The sequence below is a fragment of the Pongo abelii genome, chromosome 1 (assembly GCF_028885655.2).
Source record: "Pongo abelii isolate AG06213 chromosome 1, NHGRI_mPonAbe1-v2.0_pri, whole genome shotgun sequence".
Taxonomy (NCBI): Eukaryota; Metazoa; Chordata; class Mammalia; order Primates; family Hominidae; genus Pongo; species Pongo abelii.
The window spans coordinates 52,863,974-52,886,768 of record NC_071985.2 but is presented as its reverse complement, the minus strand read 5'-3'; the positions used below and the strand labels follow the sequence as shown (position 1 = coordinate 52,886,768).

At 38.5% G+C, this 22,795-nt stretch overlaps 1 protein-coding gene across 5 annotated transcripts in view; it reads left to right on the top strand.

Annotated features, from left to right (window-relative positions):
- CFH (complement factor H) overlaps window positions 1-22,795 on the top strand; it is a 110,381-nt gene that overhangs the window by 42,090 nt on the left and 45,496 nt on the right. For all 5 annotated transcript variants that reach the window (XM_063726085.1, XM_009239736.3, XM_009239745.3 and 2 more), the window contains exons 8-9: window positions 1,518-1,712; window positions 2,157-2,333. In XM_063726085.1, the coding sequence (XP_063582155.1) occupies window positions 1,518-1,712; window positions 2,157-2,333 (372 nt within the window). The remainder of the gene's footprint in view (window positions 1-1,517; window positions 1,713-2,156; window positions 2,334-22,795) is intronic.

Sequence of the window (22,795 nt, the reverse complement as noted above, 5' to 3'; positions counted from 1 at the left end):
AGATATATGGATGGTAGGCCAAGAAACTATACTGAAAGAAGTATCATTCACTAGTCTTTGTTAGAGAAAGACATTTAAGATATACAATTATTCAGTTTATAATCCACATAATAAATGTAGAAACTACATGAAAATTTCTCTAATCAAATACCAAAGAAAATAAATCACTGAATTTAAGAAAGATGGAGATGAAAAAGAATATTTATATGTGTGTGTGTATGTGTGTATTGAAATTCTTTTTAACTTATTGCATAAGATTTATTGAAATAGAAATATATTTCATGGAAAACATTATTACCATTTTGTTATTGAAAGTACTAGATAATCTATAAATAATCCCATGAAAAGAGCAAATTTTCTGAAAAAAATATAAACCTGTTAATATAATAAATAACACTCAAATGTATTTGTCAAAATTAATATATAATAACTTAGTAAAATGTAATTATATTGTACCTTACTTAAATATATTTTATGACATTAAAATTATTTTGCTCTCCAATTAAAATTAGAAATAAACAAAAAAAGTTAATCAAAATCTTAACTATTTGGATATGAAGAAATATTTCTAGTCTGTTTCTCTGGTTAAATACAGACTGGAGAACTTGTCTCAATGAATTGTTTGAGGCATGAATTAACTGTTATTCTTCTGTGCGGTATCATCAAAGAAAATTTTTGTGTTTCTCTATATTTTTACATTGTCTGCAATAAATAGGAAAGAGCCTAATTTATTTACTTATTTATATTTTTCGAGGTGGAGTCTCGCTCTGTAACCCATGCTGGAGTGCAATGACACAATCTCGATTCACTGCAAAGTCTGCCTCCTGGGTTCAAGCGATTCTCTTGCCTCTGCCTTCTAAGTAGCTGGAATTACAGGGGCGCACCACCAGGCCCGGCTAATTTTTTTTTGTATTTTTAGTAGAGACGGGGTTTCACCATGTTGGCCCGGCTGGTCTCGAACTCCTTACCTCAAGTGATCTGCCTGTCTCAGCCTTCCAAAGTGCTGGGATTACAGGCGTGAGCCACTGCGCCCAGCCCATGAATTCAATCTAAAACAAATAAAAACCTTAAATCCCTCAAAATACTACCTCCTTACATTGAATTGTTCTGAGAAGAAAATGCAGGGCTCTTGTTTACTGATGAGAACAGAAAAGAGCTAAGCGGTAAAATTGGCATATTTCTCAACCGAAAAGCTTATTTAATTACCCAGGGATAGGATATGTGTATTTAAGGGAAATACATTCAATAGGTCTGTACATTTTTCTTTCTGAAGAGGCTTCATACAAATTTACGCATCATGTGATCCACAAGACATCATTTCATCTTCATTAACAAGGACCTTCTTGTCACATATCTCAGTCATCTGAGTTCTATCCTTTGTTTTGACCTAGAAATCCTAATGGAATGTGTAATTATACTAAGAAGAGAATATAATTCAGTGATAAAAATTGATCTCTAATATGATTGTTTATTACAGTAAAACTTCTTTACACTTTTTTTAAAATTTTTATTGCAAGTGAAACCTTGTGATTATCCAGACATTAAACATGGAAGTCTATATTATGAGAGTATGCGTAGACCATACTTTCCAGTAGCTGTAGGAACATCTTACTCCTATTACTGTGATGACCATTTTGAGACTTCGTCAGGAAGTTACTGGGATTACATTCATTGCACACAAGATGGATGGTCGCCAGCAGTACCATGTCTCAGTAAGTAAACCTCTGAACTGCTATACATGTATAAAACTTTAAAAGATTGAAGAGAGGAGAGCACATAAGTGATTACACTTGTCTTATGTAACAGAAATAGGGCCAGTAAAAGAGTTGTTCAAGCAAAGTGACCAAAATAGATCTTTTCTATTATGAGGACTTCTTCTTGAAAATCACAGGAGAAATAAATATAGGGACTTTATGAGAATATCTATATAATTTATACATCTTTTAATTACAAAAACTAAAGATAAGTAATATTGAATATTGATATTTCTTTTTGTACAAACCTTTGTTAGTAACTAGTTCGTCTTCAGTTATACATTATTTTTGGATGTTTATGCAATCTTATTTAAATATTGTAAAAATAATTGTAATATACTATTTTGAGCAAATTTATGTTTCTCATTTACTTTATTTATTTATCCTTGTTATGGTCCTTAGGAAAATGTTATTTTCCTTATTTGGAAAACGGCTATAATCAAAATTATGGAAGAAAGTTTGTGCAGGGTAACTCTATAGAAGTTGCCTGCCATTCTGGCTACGGTCTTCCAAAAGCACAGACCACAGTTACATGTATGGAGAATGGCTGGTCTCCTACTCCCAGATGCATCCGTGTCAGTAAGTACACTACTCTGAGATCCTAGCATGTTCACGTCTTTCTAAGTAACATAGATGACATTCTAAGACTCATCTATATTAACTGTGGCAAAATGTTTATGTCACCTTGTTTTGCCAATGGACCTATTTAGTTTTTGTTTTTTCAATTGTGTATAAATGAATATACAAATTTCTTGATAAGTACATAGTAAAATAAATTCTTCTATTAATGGGCATTAGTCAAGAATACAGTAAAAGAATTTGAACACAATATTTGTTGGTTAAATGAAGTCATATTGAAGTGGCATCATTGTCTGAGTAAATACTTGAGGTTCGTTATCTCACACCAAGAAGATTAAGGACGTGGACACACACAAGGAGTGAGTTTAGGAGCACAGGTTTAATAGGCAAAAGAAAGAGAAAGGAGAACAGCTTCCTCTCTTGTGAGAGATAGCGGCACCTGAAAGCGAATCCCTGTGCCTGGTGGAGTGCACTGGATTTTATAAACAGTCTTGAGGAAGCAGTGTCTGATTTACATAGGGCCCAAAGATTGGTTAAACTAGGTGTGACATTTACATAATATGCCAGGAAGCTGGCCGCCCCACCCTAATCTTATTAATCAAATGGGATCTTTGCCTGGCTAGCGCCATGTTGCTTTCTCCTTACTGTACACCTGGCTGGCAAAGAGAAGGGAAGATGCAGCTGCCATATGAACATGCCTAGTCCCAGGTAGCCTTTTCCTACTGGCACAACTGCTGGCATTCACCTTGAAAGCTTCCAGCTTACTTGTCTATGTTTGCAGTTTGATTTTACAGGCTTCTCTTGTTAGAAAAGAAAATGATTTGGGGGCTACCTTTCATTAAAAGGAAAAACCTTATCAAGGACTGCTGTACCCTCACTATCTGCCTAAACAATTTTTTCTCAACTCCTATATCAATATTAATATGTGCATTGGAATCAATCATTCGACTCAAAATAATTATACAATTATAGTTTAAAATAGAAAGTAAATACGATGATACCGAATAATTCATATATTCAAGCAGTGATATGATATTTTTACAGTAAAGCTATTTGACTTTCTCTAGTATATGTAAGTACAAATGGGTATTCTGGGATCTTGTGCATATTCTACTCTAGAAGGTTTCCTACAGTATTTATTCCAACATACATTTATATCAACAGTTCCTTCTTTTTTTACATGTTAATGATTGGTGATGTCACATTTTAATGTTTAAAAATTGAGTGGCTATAAAATGTTACAGTATTATAGTGTAAATTTGCATTTCTTTTACCACTAACTGGGTTTAGAATATATATTCACAGTTTAGTTGGTATTTAATGCTTCTAATCTTTGGAAAGGCAGTTTGATTTTCTTTATTTACCTTTTTGAGAGTTTTGGTATTATTAGTTGGAATCATCTTAATAATTCTGAATATAAAATCTCTTTTAATTACATGTAATGCAAATGCATTCTCTTTGTGGCTAGTATTTTTCTTTCCTTTTTTCTGCATTGTGAACATAAGTTGCTCATTTTACTACATAATAGTCAATCTTTTTTCATGATGAATGTTTCTTGTTTCTATTTAAAGGAATACTTCAAAAACACAGAGCCACTATACTATTCTTTATCCTAAAAAGTTACATGTTATCTTTTCTTTTCATATTTTAAAAATATTTTGTGTTGATTTTATTCATGATAATGGCTGTATTTCATTTTTAAATGAAATATGGTAAACTCAACCATTTCCCTAACAATTTTCATAGTACCTTTCTCAAACAGTATATTTTTTATTATATATTTTGTACATTGTGTGTGTATACACACACACAATGACTACTATTCTGAGTATTCTGCACTATTAGTAAACAATTTTTTAACCAGCATTGCAGTAACCCTCTATTGAATTTTATTTATTTATTCTATTTTGTTATTTTATTTTGAGATAGAATCTCACTCTGTCACCCAGGCTGGAGTGCAATGCCGCGATCTCGCCTCGCTGCAACCTCCACTCCCTGAATTTTAATTAATATAGGTTTTTAATAAGTATGGATATGACTTTTCACCCTAATCATGACCTTTCACCCAAATCTTTTTGCTTCATCAGTCTCTTTTTTGTGTCTTCATTCAGTGTCAGATGATCCCACTGAATGAAGAGACATTCATTCGTAGATTTTTTATTTTATTTTTTCTTCATAGATTAATTGAGGCTAATAATATGCCTTGATTAGATATGCAATTTCTCCTGATATCAAACAACTCAATCAAGGTTTATTCCTCTTGGTTTGATTTTGGAGCTGATTGTAGAATCAACTACTTATTTTTTCTCTTTCTTTCCTTCCTTCCTTCCTTTTTCTTTCTTTCTTTCTTTTTTCTCTTTCTTTCTCTTCCTCTTTCTTCTTTTTCTTTCTTTCCTTCTCTTCCTTCTCTTTCTTTTTCTCTCATTCTTTTTTCTTTCTTCCTTTCTTTGTCTACCTTTCTCCTTCTTTTTCTTTTTTCTCTTTCTTTCTTTCTCTTTCTTTTTCTTCTTTTCTCTTTCTTTCCTTCCTTCTTTCTTTCTTTCTTCTTTCCCTCCCTCCTTTCTCTCCCGCCCTCTCTCCCCTCCCTCCCTCCCTCCCTTCTTTCCTTCCTTCCTTCCTTCCTTCCTTCCTTTTGTCCCAAGTTTGTCTGGCTCAAGTTATTATTAAGAATGTTACTATTTTACTCTTCATTTTAGACCCTGTACTTTAGTCAGGTTATTTAGCTACTTTACAGTGGTCATATAATTAACAAGTCTTTTTTTTTTTATTATACTTTAAGTTTTAGGGAACATGTGCACAATGCGCAGGTTAGTTACATATGTATACATGTGCCATGCTGGTGTGCTGCACCCATTAACTCGCCATTTAGCATTAGGTATATCTCCTAATGCTATCCCTCCCCACTCCCCCCACCCCACAACAGTCCCCAGAATGTGAAGTTCCCCTTCCTGTGTCCATATGTTCTCATTGTTCAATTCCCATCTATGAGTGAGAACATGTGGTGTTTGGTTTTTTGTCCTTGCAAGAGTTTACTGAGAATGATGATTTCCAGTTTCATCCATGTCTCTACAAAGGACATGAACTCATCCTTTTTTATGGCTGCATAGTATTCCATGGTGTATATGTGCCACATTTTCTTAATTCAGTCTATCATTGTTGGACATTTGGGTTGGTTCCAAGTCTTTGCTATTGTGAATAGTGCTGCAATAAACATACGTGTGCATGTGTCTTTATAGCAGCATGATTTATAGTCCTTTGGGTATATACCCAGTAATGGGATGGCTGGGTCAAATGGTATTTCTAGTTCTAGATCCCTGAGGAATCGCCACACTGATTTCCACAATGGTTGAACTAGTTTACAGTCCCACCAACAGTGTAAAAGTGTTCCTATTTCTCCACATCCTCTCCAGCACCTGTTGTTTCCTGACTTTTTAATGATCGCCATTCTAACTGGTGTGAGATGGTATCTCATTGTGATTTTGATTTGCATTTCTCTGGTAGCCAGTGATGATGAGCATTTTTTCATGTGTCTTTTGGCTGCATAAATGTCTTCTTTTGAGAAGTGTCTGTTCATATCCTTTGCCCACTTTTTGATGGGATTGTTTTTTTCTTGTAAATTTGTTGGAGTTCATTGTAGATTCTGGATATTAGCCCTTTGTCAGATGAGTAGGTTGCAAAAATTTTCTCCCATTTTGTAGGTTGCCTGTTCACTCTGATGGTAGTTTCTTCTGCTGTGCAGAAGCTCTTGAGTTTAATTAGATCCCATTTGTCAATTTTGGCTTTTGTTGCCATTGCTTTTGGTGTTTTAGACATGAAGTCCTTGCCCATGCCTTTGTCCTTAATGGTAACGCCTAGGTTTTCTTCTAGGGTTTTTATGATTTTAGGTCTAACGTTTAAGTCTTTTATCCATCTTGAATTAATTTTTGTATAAGGAGTAAGGAAAGGATCCAGTTTCAGCTTTCTACATATGGCTAGCCAGTTTTCCCAGCACCATTTATTAAATAGGGAATCCTTTCCCCATTGCTTGTTTTTCCCAGGTTTGTCAAAGATCAGATAGTTGTAGATATGTGGCGGTATTTCTGAGGGCTCTGTTCTGTTCCATCGATCTATATCTCTGTTTTGGTACCAGTACCATGCTGTTTTGGTTACTGTAGCCTTGTAGTATAGTCTGAAGTCAGGTAGCATGATGCCTCCAGCTTTGTTCTTTTGGCTTAGGATTGACTTGGCAATGCGAGCTCTTTTTTGGTTCCATATGAACTTTAAAGTAGTTTTTTCCAATTCTGTGAAGAAAGTCACTGTTAGCTTGATGGGGATGGCATAGAATCTATAAATTACCTTGGGAAGTATGGTCATTTTCACGATATTGATTCTTCCTACCCATGAGCATGGAATGTTCTTCCATTTGTTTGTATCCTCTTTTATTTCATTGAGCAGTGGTTTGTAGTTCTCCTTGAAGAGGTCCTTCACATCCCTTGTAAGTTGGATTCCTAAGTATTTTACCCTCTTTGAAGCAATTGTGAATGGGAATTCACTCATGATTTGGCTCTGTTTGTCTGTTATTGGTGTATAAGAATGCTTGTAATTTTTGTACATTGATTTTGTATCCTGAGACTTTGCTGAAGTTGCTTATCAGCTTAAGGAGATTTTGGGCTGAGACAATGGGGTTTTCTAGATATACTATCATGTCATCTGCAAACAGGGACAGTTTGACTTCCTCTTTTCCTAATTGAATACCCTTGATTTCCTTCTCCTGCCTAATTGCCCTGGCCAGAACTTCTAACACTATGTTGAATAGGAGTGGTGAGAGACGGTAGCCCTGTCTTGTGCCAGTTTTCAAAGGGAATGCTTCCAGTTTTTGCCCATTCAGTATGATATTGGCTGTGGGTTTGTCATAGATAGCTCTTATTATTTTGAGATATGTCCCATCAATACCTAATTTATTGAGAGTTTTTAGCATGAAGGGTTGTTGAATTTTGTCAAAGGCCTTTTCTGCATCTATTGAGATAATCATGTGGTTTTTGTCTTTGGTTCTGTTTATATGCTGGATTACATTTATTGATTTGCGTATATTGAACCAGCCTTGCATCCCAGGGATGAAGCCCACTTGATCATGGTGGATAAGCTTTTTGATGTGCTGCTGGATTCAGTTTGCCAGTATTTTATTGAGGATTTTTGCATCAATGTTCATCAAGGATATTGGTCTAAAATTCACTTTTTTTGTTGTGTCTCTGCCCGGCTTTGGTATCAGGATGATGCTGGCCTCATAAAATGAGTTAGGGAGGATTCCCTCTTTTTCTATTGATTGGAATAGTTTCAGAAGGAATGGTACCAGTTCCTCCTTATACCTCTGGTAGAATTCGGCTGTGAATCCATCTGGTCCTGGACTCTTTTTGGTAGGTAAGCTATTGATTATTGCCACAATTTCAGCTCCTGTTATTGGTCTATTCAGAGATTCAACTTCTTCCTGGTTTAGTCTTGGGAGAGTGTATGTGTCAAGGAATTTATCCATTTCTTCTAGATTTTCTAGTTTATTTGCATAGAGGTGTTTGTAGTATTCTCTGATGGTAGTTTGTATTTCTGTGGGATCGGTGGTGATATCCCCTTTATCATTTTTTATTGTGTCTATTTGATTCTTCTCTCTTTTTTTCTTTGTTAGTCTTGCTAGCCGTCTACCAATTTTGTTGATCCTTTCAAAAAACCCGCTCCTGGATTCATTAATTTTTTGAAGGGTTTTTTGTGTCTCTATTTCCTTCAGTTCTGCTCTGATTTTAGTTATTTCTTGCCTTCTGCTAGCTTTTGAATGTGTTTGCTCTTGCTTTTCTAGTTCTTTTAGTTGTGATGTTAGGTTGTCAATTTTGGATCTTTCCTGCTTTCTCTTGTGGGCATTTAGTGCTATAAATTTCCCTCTACACACTGCTTTGAATGTGTCCCAGATATTCTGGTACATTGCGTCTTTGTTCTCGTTGGTTTCAAAGAACATCTTTATTTCTGCCTTCATTTCGTTATGTACCCAGTAGTCATTCAGGAGCAGGTTGTTCAGTTTCCATGTAGTTGAGTGGTTTTGAGTGAGTTTCTTAATCCTGAGTTCTAGTTTGATTGCACTGTGGTCTGAGAGACAGTTTGTTATAATTTCTATTCTTTTACATTTGCTGAGGAGAGCTTTACTTCCAACTATGTGGTCAATTTTGGAATAGGTGCGGTGTGGTGCTGAAAAAAATGTATATTCTGTTGATTTGGGGTGGAGAGTTCTGTAGATGTCTATTAGGTCCTTTTGGTGCAGAGCTGAGTTCAATTCCTGGGTATCCTTGTTAACTTTCTGTCTCATTGATCTGTCTAATGTTGACAGTGGGGTGTTAAAGTCTCCCATTATTATTGTGTGGGAGTCTAAGTCTCTTTGTAGGTCACTCAGGACTTGCTTGGGGGCAGGGCACAGACAAACAAAAAGACAGCAGTAACCTCTGCAGAGTTAAATGTACCTGTCTGACAGCTTTGAGGAGAGCAGTGGTTCTCCCAGCACGCAGCTGGAGATCTGAGAATGGGCAGACTGCCTCCTCAAGTGGGTCCCTGACCCCTGACCCCCGAGCAGCCTAACTGGGAGGCACCCCCCAGTAGGGGCAGACTGACACTTCACATAGCTGGGTACTCCTCTGAGACAAAACTTCCAGAGCAACGATCAGACAGCAGCATTCACAGATCACGAAATTCCGCGGTTCTGCAGACACCGCTGCTAATACCCAGGCAAACAGGGTCTGGAGTGGACCTCTAGCAAACTCCAACAGACCTGCAGCTGAGGGTCCTGTCTGTTAGAAGGAAAACTAACAAACAGAAAGGACATCCACACCAAAAACCCATCTGTACAACACCATCATCAAAGACTAAAAGTAGATAAAACCACAAAGATGGGGAAAAAACAGAGCAGAAAAACTGGAAACTCTAAAAAGCAGAGCATCTCTCCTCCTCCAAAGGAACACAGTTCCTTACCAGCAATGGAACAAAGCTGGACAGAGAATGACTTTGACGAGTTGAGAGAAGAAGCCTTCAGATGATCAAACTACTCTGAGCTACAGGAGGAAATTCAAACCAAAGGCAAGGAAGTTGAAAACTTTGAAAAAACTTTAGATGAATGTATAACTAGAATAACCAATCCAGAGAAGTGCTTAAAGGAGCTGATGGAGCTGAAAGCCAAGGCTCGAGAACTACATGAAGAATGGAGAAGCCTCAGGAGCCGACGCGACCAACTGGAAGAAAGGGTATCAGTGATGGAAGATGAAATGAATGAAATGAAGAGAGAAGGGAAGTTTAGAGAAAAAAGAATAAAAAGAAACGAACAAAGCCTCCAAGAAATATGGGACTGTGTGAAAAGACCAAATCTACGTCTGATTGGTGTACCTGAAAGTGACGGAGAGAATGGAACCAAGTTGGAATACACTCTGCAGGATATTATCCAGGAGAACTTCCCCAATCTAGCAAGACAGGCCAACATTCAGATTCAGGAAATACAGAGAACGCCACAAAGATACTCCTCAAGAAGAGCAACTCCAAGACACATAATTGTCAGATTCACCAAAGTTGAAATGAAGGAAAAAATGTTAAGGGCCGCCAGAGAGAAAGGCCGGGTTACCCACAAAGGGAAGCCCATCAGACTAACAGCAGATCTCTCGGCAGAAACTCTACAAGCCAGAAGAGAGTGGGGGCCAATATTCAACATTCTTAAAGAAAAGAATTTTCAACCCAGAATTTCATATCCAGCCAAACTAAGCTTCATAAGTGAAGGAGAAATAAAATACTTTACAGACAAGCAAATGCTGAGAGATTTTGTCACCACCAGACCTGCCCTAAAAGAGCTCCCAAAGGAAGCACTAAACATGGAAAGGAACAACCGGTACCAGCCGCTGCAAAATCATGCCAAAATGTAAAGACCATCGAGACTACGAAGAGACTACATCAACTAACGAGCAAAATAACCAGCTAACATCATAATGACAGGATCAAATTCACACAGAGCAATATTAACTTTAAATGTAAATGGACTAAATGTTCCAATTAAAAGACACAGACTGGCAAATTGGATAAAGAGTCAAGACCCATCAGTGTGCTGTATTCAGGAAACCCATCTCACATGCAGAGACACACATAGGCTCAAAATAAAAGGATGGAGGAAGATCTACCAAGCAAATGGAAAACAAAAAAAGGCAGGGGTTGCAATCCTAGTCTCTGATAAAACAGACTTTTAACCAACAAAGATCAAAAGAGACAAAGAAGGCCATTACATAATGGTAAAGGGATCAATTCAACAAGAAGAGCTAACTATCCTAAATATATATGCACCCAATACAAGTCTTAGCTTCATCTTCAGATTGAGATATCAACGTTATATTTTTGTGTACAGTCAATTGTTAGTGAATCACATTGCTTTTCAATTTAATAAAATCTGAATTCCTCATAGCTATGTTGTGAAAATATGCAGAAAAAATTAAACATACTTGAGTGAGTACAGTAGATATATATTGGATTGTATCCTGTATGAGTGCAAACTGGCTGTAGTTTCCTTTAAAATAGTCATTTAAAGAAAAAATTTGCCAGATAAATCACAGAATATCAATTTCTCTTGACTTGTAAAACTTGAATTACTAGTGCCATCTGAATGATTCTTCTGAAGGTAGATAGAGTAGTCTGTACTTACCTGTGAGAGAAAAAAGCTGCACTAATCCCTCTTATTCATGTGGGATATGTTCCAGTCTCCCCAGTAAATGCCTGAAATGATTGATAGTATAAAACCCAAGTAGACTATGTTTTTCCACCTGATAACCTGGAATACTACTAAGTGACTAACAGGCTGGTGTATACACTGTGGATACACTAGACGAAGGGAGGGTGCTCTGGGCAGGGTGGAGCTGAATGGCATAGGATTTCATCAAAGACTACTAAGTGACTAACATGCAGGTAGTATAAACTGTGGATGCACTAGACAAGAAAGGATTCATGCTGTGGGGAGAATGGAGCTGAATGGCATAGGATTTCATCACACTACCCAGAACACCTTTTTTATTGCTAAGTATTATTCCATTGTATCATGTATCATGGTCTGTTAATCCATTTACGTGTTGAAGGGTATTTGCATTGTTTTTGGCATTTGTGAATCATGCTGTTAAGAAAAATATTCATCTACAGTTTTTATATAAACACAAATTTATTCCTCATGGATACATATCTAAGACTGGGTTTGTTGGATGAATGGTATATGTGTGTGTGTGTGTGTGTGTGTGTGTGTGTGTGTGTTCTTTATTATTATTATACTTTAAGTTCTGGGATATATGTGCAGAACGTGCAGGTTTGTTACATAGGTATACATGTGCCATGGTGGTTTGCTGCACCCATCAACCCGTCATCTAGGTTGTAAGCCTTGCATGAATTAGCTGTTTGTCCTGATGCTCTCTCTCCCCTTTCCCCGCACACCCCAGCAAGCCCTGGTGTGTGATGTTCCCCTCCCTGTGTCCATGTGTTCTCATTGATCAACTCTCACTTATGAGTGAGAATATGCGGTGTTTTGTTTTCTGTTCCTGTGTTAGTTTGCTGAGGGTGATGGTTTCCAGCTTCATCCATGTCCCTGCAAAGGACACGAACTCATTCAATTTATGGCTGCATAGTATCCCATGGTGTATATGTGCCACATTTTCTTTATCCAGTCTATCATTGATTGGCATTTGGGATGGTTCCAAGTCTTTGCTACTGCAAATGGTGCTGCGATAAACATATGTGTGCATGTGTCTTTATAGTAGAATGATTTATATTCCTTTGGGTATATACCCAGTAATGGGATTGCTGGGTCAAATGGTATTTCTGGTTCTAGATCTTTGAGGAGTTGCCACACTGTCTTCCACTATGGTTGAACTAATTTACACTCCCACCAATAGAGTAAAAACATTCCTATTTCTCCGCATCCTCACCAGCACCTGTGGTTTCCAGATGTTTTAATGATCGGCATTCTAACTGGCTTGAATTGGTTTCTCATTGTGGTTTTGATTTGCATTTCTCTAATGACCAGTGATGATGAGCTTGTTTTCATGTATTTGTTGACTGCATAAATGTCTTCCTTTGAGAAGTGTCTGTTCATATCCTTCACCTACTTTTTGATGGGGTTGTTTGTTTCTTTCTTATAAATTTGTTTAAGTTCCTTGCAGATTCTTGATATTAGACCTCTGTCAGATGGATAGATTGCAAAAATTTTCTCCCATTCTGTAGACTGCCTATTCACTCTGATGATAGTTTCTTTTGCTGTGCAGAAGCTCTTTAGTTTAATTAGATCCCATTTGTCAATTTTGGCTTTTCTTGCCATTGCTTTTGGTGTTTTAGTCATGAAGTCTTTGCCCATGCCTATGTCCTGAATAGTACTGCCTAGGTTTTTTTTTCTAGGGTTTTTATGGTTTTAGGTCTTACATTTAAGCCTTTAATACATCATGAGTTAATTTTTATATTAGGTGTAAGGGAAGGGTCCAGTTTCAGTTTTCTGCATATGGCTAGCCAATTTTCCCCGCGCCATTTATTCAATAGGGAATCTTTTCGCTATTGCTTGTTTTTGTCAGGTTTGTTGAAGTTCAAATGGTTGTAGATGTGTGGTGTTATTTCTGAGGCCTCTGTTCTGTTCCATTGGTCTATATATCTGTTTTGGTACAAGTACCATGTTGTTTTGGTTACTGTAGTCTTGTAGTATAGTTTGAAATCAGGTAGCGTGATGCCTCAGCTTTGTGCTTTTTGATTAGGATTGTCTTGGCTATATGGGACCTTTTTTTTGGTTTCATATGAAATTTAAAGTAGTTTTCTTAGTTCTGTGAAGAAAGATAATGATGGCTAGATGGGAATAGCATTGTATATATCAACTACTTTGGGCAATATGGCCATTTTCATGATATTGATTCTTCCTATCCTTCAGGATGGAATATTTTTCTATTTATTTGGGCCCTCTCTTATTTCCTTGAGCAGTGGTTTATAGTTCTCCTTGAAGAGGTCCTTTGCATCCCTTGTAAGTTGTATTTCTATGTATTTTATTTTCTTTGTGGCAATTGTGAATGGGAGTTCGCTCATGACTTGGCTTTCTGTCTATTACTGAGGTATAGGAATGCTTGTGATTTTTGCATATTGATTTTGCATCCTCAGACCTTCCTGAAGTTACTTATCAGCTTAAGGAGTTTCTGGGCTGAGACGATGGGGTTTTCTAAATATACGATCATGTCATCTGCAAACAGAGACAATTTGACTTCCCCTCTTCCTATTTGAATACCCTTTATTTCCTTCTCTTGCCTAATTGTCCAGTCCAAAACTTCCAATACTATGTCAATACCAGAGAGATCAACGAGACAGAAAATTAACAAGGATATTCCAGATTTGAACTCAACTCTGAACCAACTGGACCTAATAGACATCTACAGAACTCTCTACCACAAATCAACAGAATATACTTTCTTCTTGGCACCACATAGCACTTATTCTAAAATCCACCACATAATTGGAAGTAAAACACTCCCCAGCAAACGCAAAAGAACAAAAACCATAACAAACAGTCTCTCAGACCACAGTGCAATCAAATTAGAAATCAGGATTAAGAAACTCATTCAAAACTACACAACTACATGGAAACTGAACAACCTGCTACTGAATGACTACTGAGTAAATAATGAAAATAAGGCAGAAGTAAATAAGTTCCTTGAAACCAATGAGAAGACAGACACAATGTACCAGAATATCTGGGACACAGCTAAAGCAGTGTTTAGAGGAAAATTTATAGCACTAAATGCCCACATCAGAAAGTGGGAAAGATCTAAAATTGACACCCTAACATCTCAATTAAAAGAAATAGAGCTTGAGGGGATGGCATTGAATCTATAAGTTACCTTGGGCAGCATGCCATCCCCATCAAGCTACCAATGACTTTCTTCACAGAATTGGAAAAAACTACTTTAAATTTCATATGGAACCAAAAAAGAGCCCGCATTGCCAAGTCAATCCTAAGCCAGAAGAACAAAGCTGGAGGCATCACACTACCTGACTTCAAACTATACTACAAGCCTACAGTAACCAAAACAGCATGGTACTGGTACCAAAACAGAGATACAGACAATGGAACAGAACAGAGCCCTCAGAAATAATGCCACATATCTACAACCATCTGATCTTTGACAAACCTGACAAAAACAAGAAATGGGGAAACGATTCCCTATTTAATAAATGGTACTGGGAAAACTGGCTAGCCATATGTAGAAAACTGAAACTGGATCCGTTCCTTACTCCTTATACTAAAATTAATTCAAGATGGATTAAAGACTTAAATGTTAGACCTAAAACCATAAAAACCCTAGAAGAAAACCTAGGCAATACCATTCAGGACATAGGCATGGGCAAGGACTTCATGTCTAAAACACCAAAAGCAATGGCAACAAAAGCCAAAATTGACAAATGGGATCTAATTAAACTAAAGAGCTTCTGAACAGCAAAAGAAACTACCATCCGAGTGAACAGGCAACCTACAGAATGGGAGATAATGTTTGCAATCTACTCATCTGACAAAGGGCTAATATCCAAAATCTACAATGAACTCAAACAAATTTACAAGAAAAAAACAAACAACCCCATCAAAAAGTGGGTGGAGGATATGAACAAACACTTCTCAAAAGAAGACATTTATGCAGCCAAAAGACACATGAAAAAATGCTCATCATCGCTGGCCATCAGAGAAATGCAAATCAAAACCACAATGAGATACCATCTCACACCAGTTAGAATGGCAATCATTAAAAAGTCAGGAAACAACGGGTGCTGGAGAGGATGTGGAGAAATAGGAACACTTTTACACTGTTGGTGGGACTGTAAACTAGTTCAACCATTGTGGAAGTCAGTGTGGTGATTCCTCAGGGATCTAGAACTAGAAATACCATTTGACCCAGCAATCCCATTACTGGGTATATACCCAAAGGATTATAAATCATGCTGCTATAAAGGCACATGTACACGTATGTTTATTGCGGCACTATTCACAATAGCAAAGACTTGGAACCAATCCAAATGTCCAACAATGATAGACTGGATTAAGAAAATGTGGCACATATACACCATGGAATACTATGCAGCCATAAAAAAGGAAGAGTTCATGTCTTTGTAGGGACATGGATGAAGCTGGAAACCATCATTCTCAGCAAACTTTCGCAAGGACAAAAAATCAAACATGGCATGCTTTCACTCATAGGTAGGAATTGAACAATGAGAACACATGGACACAGGAAGGGGAACATCACACACTGGGGCCTGTTGTGGGGTGGGGGGGAGGGGGGAGAGATAGCATTAGGAGATATACCTAATGTTAAATGAAGAGTTAATGGGTGCAGCACACCAACATGGCACATGTATACATATGTAACTAACCTGCACGTAGTGCACATGTACCCTAAAACTTAAAGTATAATAATAATAAAAAAAAGAATTAGAGAAGCAAGAGCAAACAAATTCAAAAGCTAGCAGAAGACAAGAAATAACTAAGATCAGAGCAGACCTGGAGACAGAGACATGAAAACCCTTCAAAAAATCAATGCACCCAGGAGCTGGTTTTTTTGAAAAGACTAACAAAGTACACTACTAGCCATACTAATAAAGAATAAAAGAGAGAAGAATCAAATAGACACAATAAAAATTATAAAGAGGGTATCATCACTGATCCCAGAGAAATACAAACTACCATCAGAGAATACTATAAACACCTCTACACAAATAAAGTAGAAAATCTGGAAGAAATGGATAAATTCCTGGACACATACACGCTCCCAACACTAAAGCAGAAGAAAGAAGTCGAAACCCTGAATAGGCCAAACACAAGTTCTGAAATTGAGGTAGTAATTAATAGCCTGCCAACCGAAAATAGCCCAGGACCAGATGGATTTATAGCCAAATTCTACCAGAGGTACCAAGAGGAGTTTCTACCATTCCTTTGGAAACTATTTCAAACAATAGAAAAAGAAGGACTCCTCCTTAACTCATTTTATGAGGCCAACATCATCCTGATACCAAAACCTGGCAGAGACACAACAGAAAAATAAAATTTCAGTCTAATATCCCTGATGAACATCAATGCGAAAATCCTCAATAAAACACTGGCAAAGCAAATCCAGCAGCATATCTAAAAGCTTATTCACCATGAGCAAGTCGGCATTATCTCTGTGATGCAAGGCTGTTTCAACATACACAAATCAATAAATGTAATGACAAAAAACACATAATTACCTCAATAGATGCAGAAAAGGCCTTCAATAAAATTCAACACCCCTTCATGGTAAAAACACTCAATGAACTAGGTATTGATGGAACATATCTCAAAATTATAAAAGCTATTTTTTAAAAACCCATAGCAAATATCATACCAAATATGTGTGTTTATTTTTATAAGAAATAGACAAACTGTTTTCCTAAGTGATCGTATGTTGTACCTTCACATACTCAGTGTATGTGAGTTCCAGTTGTTTTGCAACCTTGCCAGCCCTTGAGATAGTGTGTTTTTTTCCCATTAAATTATCCATTCTAATATGTGTGTGATGGTATTGCATTCCCTAGTGACTAATGCTGCTTAGCATCTTCTTTGTACTTATTTACCATCTATGTACCTCCTTTGGTGAACACTGTCTAAATTTTGCCCACTTTTCATTGAGTTGTTTCTTCCATTACGGAATTTTGAGACTACATGACATATTGTGGCTATAAGCCCTTCACTGAGTAAATATTTTGCAAATATTTTTCTTGCATCTGTAGCTTTACTTTTCTTTCTAATAGTCTCTTTCCATGAGCAAAAGTATATAATTTTGATGTTATCACATTTTTCATTTATATATTACGCTCTTTGTGTCACCTAAAATTTCCTTGCCTAAACCAAGGCCATATACAGTTCTAGAAGTTAACATTTTACACTTAGTTACATGACCAATTTTGAGTTAATTTTTGTATGAGGTATGAGGAATATGTAGAGGGTTATTATTTTGCATTTGGATGCCTTACTGTTCCAGTATCACTTGTTTAAAAGACTATGTTTTCTTTATTGAATTGCCCTTGCTCCTTTTTTAAATTGAAAACATCCTCAAAAAAGTCTTGTAAAAACAGTTAAGGAGGAAAAAGTAAAATTCAACTAGGCTTGTAGGACAATCAATGGTAATCATTAGGCTAGCTTTCCATTGACCCACTTCCTTATAGCTGGTCACTGATTACTAGTCCAGGATAACATAATCTTTGTCACTAGAATCTTTGTTCTTTTTCTATTCTTTAGATAAAATTTAAGACAATATGAGATGACAAACTTTCCATTTGAGTTTCTCCTTCAGGTTCTGCATACTAACAAAACTACTGATGCCAGCCATTCTGAAAGGCTTGGCAAGAAACTCAACTTAGGGAAGAATGTAGTTTCCATATCCTGATGATTCCAGCCCCCTTACCCGAATCAATTGATGACCTCAATTTTCCAGCCACTCCCCCTTCAAAGATTCTTGCCCAGAAACCTTCAGTGAAATGGGTTTGAGTCTTGAGAATTCTTCTCATGTCCTTGTTTGGTGACCTTGCAATTGGTAAACTCTCTGTTGCAAACTCCACTGTCTCGGTGTATTCTGTTGCTGCACAGCAGGCATACAAACCTTGCAATCTTGTAAAAATTCATGGCAAGCAGCCGGACATGATGGCTCACACCTGTAATCCCAGCACTTTAGGAGGCAAAGGAGGGCAGATTACTTGAGGTCAGGAGTTTGAGACCAGGCTGGCCAACATGGTGAAACTCTGTCTCTATTAGAAATACAAAAATTGCCCAGGCATGGTGGCACATGCCTGTAATCCCAGCTACTTGGGAGGCTGAGGCTGGAGAATCACTTGAACCTGGGAGGCAGAGGTTGCAGTGAACCAAGATCGTGCCACTGCACTCCATCCTGGGAGACAGAGTGAGACTCCATCTCAAAAAAAAAAAGAAAAAAAAATTCATGGCAAGCCACTCTCCTTGCAGTCATTTACCTACAGTCCAGTGCCCCCATGCCACTGGGGCTGACCCAGAGACAAGCCCAAGAAGCTGCTTAGTTATGATGAACTAAGGGCCTTTGCTGGGGCCTTCTGTGTTGGCAGGGCAGTGCTGACTTTCAGCACATAACCTTGTCTGCAGCAGAGAAACCATTTCTGGTCTCAGAACTCGTCTCAGGTGAGTTTTCTCAGAGCAGCTGGCACCCCATTTCCTTCTGCATGTGTGTGTATATGTGTGTGCCTGTTTTCATCTTAGAGGTCTTGTGGCCTTTTTTGAGGTCTTATTGACACTCTGTAAGTCTAGGTAGGAACTTATTTGAGGAGATCTCCCTTCAGATGGAAAAAGACTAGAGGGCATTGCTTGGGAGAAATGGTCTTGGATTTTGGAATCTGAAACTTTATATGGAAAGGTCTTTTGTTTGTCTTTGTCTTGTTATATGTATTTATGTTTGCGGAGGGGATCCCTGAAGAAATTACTAGTGGAAGAAATTACTAACTCAGGGAACTCTTCTTGTTTGGTCAGTCACATTCAGTTAGTCCTGAAGGAGTTGCTAGTGGAATCTGAGCAAGCCTAACTCAGGGTAATCATCTGCTCTTCAATCTTTCCCAGGCTTTACCCACTGAACTTCTGATCGAAGGTCATCCCTCTCCAGCTTGAGTAGATCAAAGATGACAAGGGCCAATGGAACCAAGTTTGAGTCTTGCCAGGTCAATACTTGGGTCCTGAGTATGGTGACTAGTATCTGTGTTTTGTTACGTGTGTATTATTCCAGCCAGAATGGGAAATGCTAATTCAGCTCCTCCAGGCAGCCCAATGGGGCTGGTGGCTTTGAGATTATTAAACTCTTTCTCTGCTGCAAACCCCTCTGTCTCAGTGTATTGTCCTGTTGCTGTGCAGCAGGCATACAAATCTGACAATCTCGTAACTATTTGTGGCAAGCCAGGTAGAGGTTACTCTCTTTGAGGGCATTTACTCACCGCCTAGTGCCCCCTTGCCACTGGGGCAGACCCAGAGATGAGCCCTAGCAGCTTCTTAGCTCTCATGAACTAAGGACTGTCCCTTAGTTCTCCCAAAGTAACCCACAATGCAACCCTGATGGGCTGGATCTTCCAAAATTGAAAGGCCTTTGTCTATCATTCCATGAAACAAAAAAAGATTATCTTACTTTTTAACATGGCTTAACCTTAATACCCACTGGATTTTGGAGAACAGTGGCCACTGCGTGGTTCTCATGCTTACAGTATGATCCTGTAGCTAGATTTGTTTTGTAAGAAGGAAAAGGAATGATATGAAATCCCCTATGTATAATGTTTTATGTTGCTTTGGAAAAGTAGAACAATGTAGAAAAAGGTAAAATCATGATAAAGCAAGAAATTAAAAACTGTTTGGACTGATTTACAAGAAAAAGATGATGCTATGATGGTTCAGTTAAAGGAATCTATGACTCACCCTCCTCCACCTTATGGGGGAGCTGCAGCAGCACTACTGGCACCTCTCCAGAGTCCCCACCACCAAAAAGTCACAAATCCAGGGCAACAGGTATGATCTCTGCTTCTTATAACCCAACAGAGGGCTCCATTTAGGCAGGGTGTCACTTCTTATACCCAACAGGGAACTCCATTTAGCCGGGGAGTCACTCTGGTTCTGAGAGGCAGTTTCCCCATAACAACTGCTTATAGGAGGTGTTGCTGCCACAGGCCAGCCTATAGGATTTATCTTGGTTTATTCTCTGTTCTCCACTTCCAACCTACTTAATTAGAAAAATAATATGCCTATTTATTGAGAAGATCTAAAGTTTATGGAAGGAACAGGATTGAAAAAAAAAAAAAACATCCAAAGCATATGGAGAATCTATTCTCCTCTGTATTTGCCACACAGAACCCTCCCTGAGCAGGTACCCCCAATTTGCTCAATATTTTGTTGACTTCAGAGAAACAAAGAATGGTTTTAGAAAAAGCTGAGGAAAAGGCTGATCTTATTCATACTGACTCTCCCAGTAATCCAGTAAGGGCAGCTGCTCAGATTGCAGTTCCCACCTCTGTCCTGGGATGGAATATAAACACTGGAGGTAGATCTAACCTCGAACACTATCAAAACTGCATTTTGATCAACCTCTGCAAGGGAGTGCCCAAGCAAAGGAGCCTCAATAAGGTCCAGGGTGGTCAAGCAGAAGCCTAATGAGGGTTGCTTTGGAATTCTTAGAACAAGTCTTTGAAGCTTTCAGAGAATAAATGGATATTGACCCAGAAGCCCCAGAAAATTTAATGATAGCTAACATGATGTTTATCCAACAAAGTGCCCCAGATATTCAGAGATAGTTACAAAACGTAGCTGAGGCATTGGACATGTTTTTGTCTCAATTAGTGAAGATTGTTTTTAATGTATTTACTGATCACAAGTTTAAAAAGTGGAAAATAAAACACAAGGAATAATGAAAATGGCAAGCTGACTTGTTATCTGTGGCTCTGACCCTAGTAGTCCCTGGACCACAACAAGGGCCGTCATCAGACACTCCATCTATGGTAGAACCACCTGGGCCCCCAAAAGCCAATAAAAACGGACATCCCATTGCAGGTCCCAACCAGTGTGCTTACTGCAACAGGGGGGACACTGAAAGGACAATTTCTCATGCCTTACAAAGCCTGATGTTAAACAGTCAGCCTTCTGCCCACCAAATGCCTGGGATAGCTGGGGAGCTTGAGAGAGATACTGAAGAAAAAGACCAGAAATGGTAGCACCCAGGGGCTTCTCCTGACCCAGACAACATCCTCCATATTTCCCACATGGGGCTTGAGATCCTGATGATGGTGAGAAATCAGCTTCTGGACTTTCTAGTAGACATGGTGCCACCTGTTTAGTGTTAAATATCTGGTTGTCTAAACTTTCCTCAGAAATAAGGAAGTTGACTGAAATCTCAGAAAATAATGCTGATGAGATCATTCCTCCAAATTTTGGATTGTCAGCTAGAGTAAGATCATTTAAAGCAGAGTTTTTTGCTGGGCGCGGTGGCTCACTCCTGTAATGCCAGCACATTGGGAGGCTGAGATGGGCAGGTCACAAGGTCAGGAGATCGAGACCATCCTGGCTAACACAGTGAAACCCCGTCTCTACTAAAAATACAAAAAATTAGTCGGGCATGGTGGTGGGCGCCTGTAGTCCCAGCTACTCGGGAGGCTGAGGCAGGAGAACGGCGTGAATCTGGGAGGCAGAGCTTGCAAGTGAGCCAAGATCATGCCACTGCACTCCAGCCTGGGGGACAGAGCAAGACTCTGTCAAAAAAAAAAAAAGACAGAGTTTTTCTATACATCCTTGAATGTCCTATCCCTTTGTTGGGGAAAGTCTTCCTTTTTTGTTGTTGTTTTGTTTTGATTTGTTTTGTTTTGAGACAGAGTCTTGCCCTGTCGCCCAGGCTGCAGTGTGGTTGCACAATCGTGGCTCACTGCAACCTCTGGCTCACTGAAACCTCCACCTCACGAGCTAAAGCAATTTTCCTGTCTCAGCCTCCCGAGTAGCTGGGATTACAGGCATGTGCCACCACGGCCAGCTAATTTTTGTATGTTTAGTGGAGACGGGGTTTCACCATGTTTGCCTGGCTGGTCTTAAACTCCTGACATCAGGTAATCTGCCCTCCTCGGCCTCCCAAAGTGCTGGGAGCTGGGATTACAGGTGTGAGCCACTGCTCCTGGCCTGTTAGGGCAGTACTCTTAACCAAACTAAATGCTAAGATTACTTTTTATCTGAGATGATTGGACACCCAGGTGCCTTCAGACCAAGCGTGTGCTCTGCAGGTCATATTATTACAACTGGAGATCCTTGAAAGTGCCCGCACCCCTGAAGAAATACTCCAAAAGTTTAGTCCAAAAACATGGGCAGATGGGAGACCAGGGAAAACAAAAACTGCATCTCCAGTACAAGTCAAGTTTTGTGCAGGAGTGACGCTGCCAAATCTAAAGCAGTATCCTTTGAAAGAAAAGGCACAGCAATGCATTTAGCCTCTGCTAATGGCTTTCCTGCAATACAGGAAGAATTCCTCATTTCCCATGTAACATACCTGTCTTGCCAGGACAAAAACATGGAAATGAGGAATATTGGTTTGTACAGGATTTGAGGGCTACTAGGCAGATTTTCAAAGCCATTTATCTGGTGATACCTGATGCTTATACATTATTCATGACTTTAACCAGTGAGTTGTACTAGTGTTCAGTCTTGAATCTGAAGGATGCCTTCATCTGTATTCCCCTGAGTCCACAGTCCCACGAAGTGTTTGCCTTTGAATAGGAAGACTCTGACACTAAAGCTAAATGATAGTATTGCTGGATGATGCTTCCTCAAGGCTTCAAAAACTCACTAACCATCTGGGGGAAATACATGCTAAGGAGTTTTGGGACCTCCAATTGAAAAATGAGACTTTGCTTATATATGTTGGTGGCATATT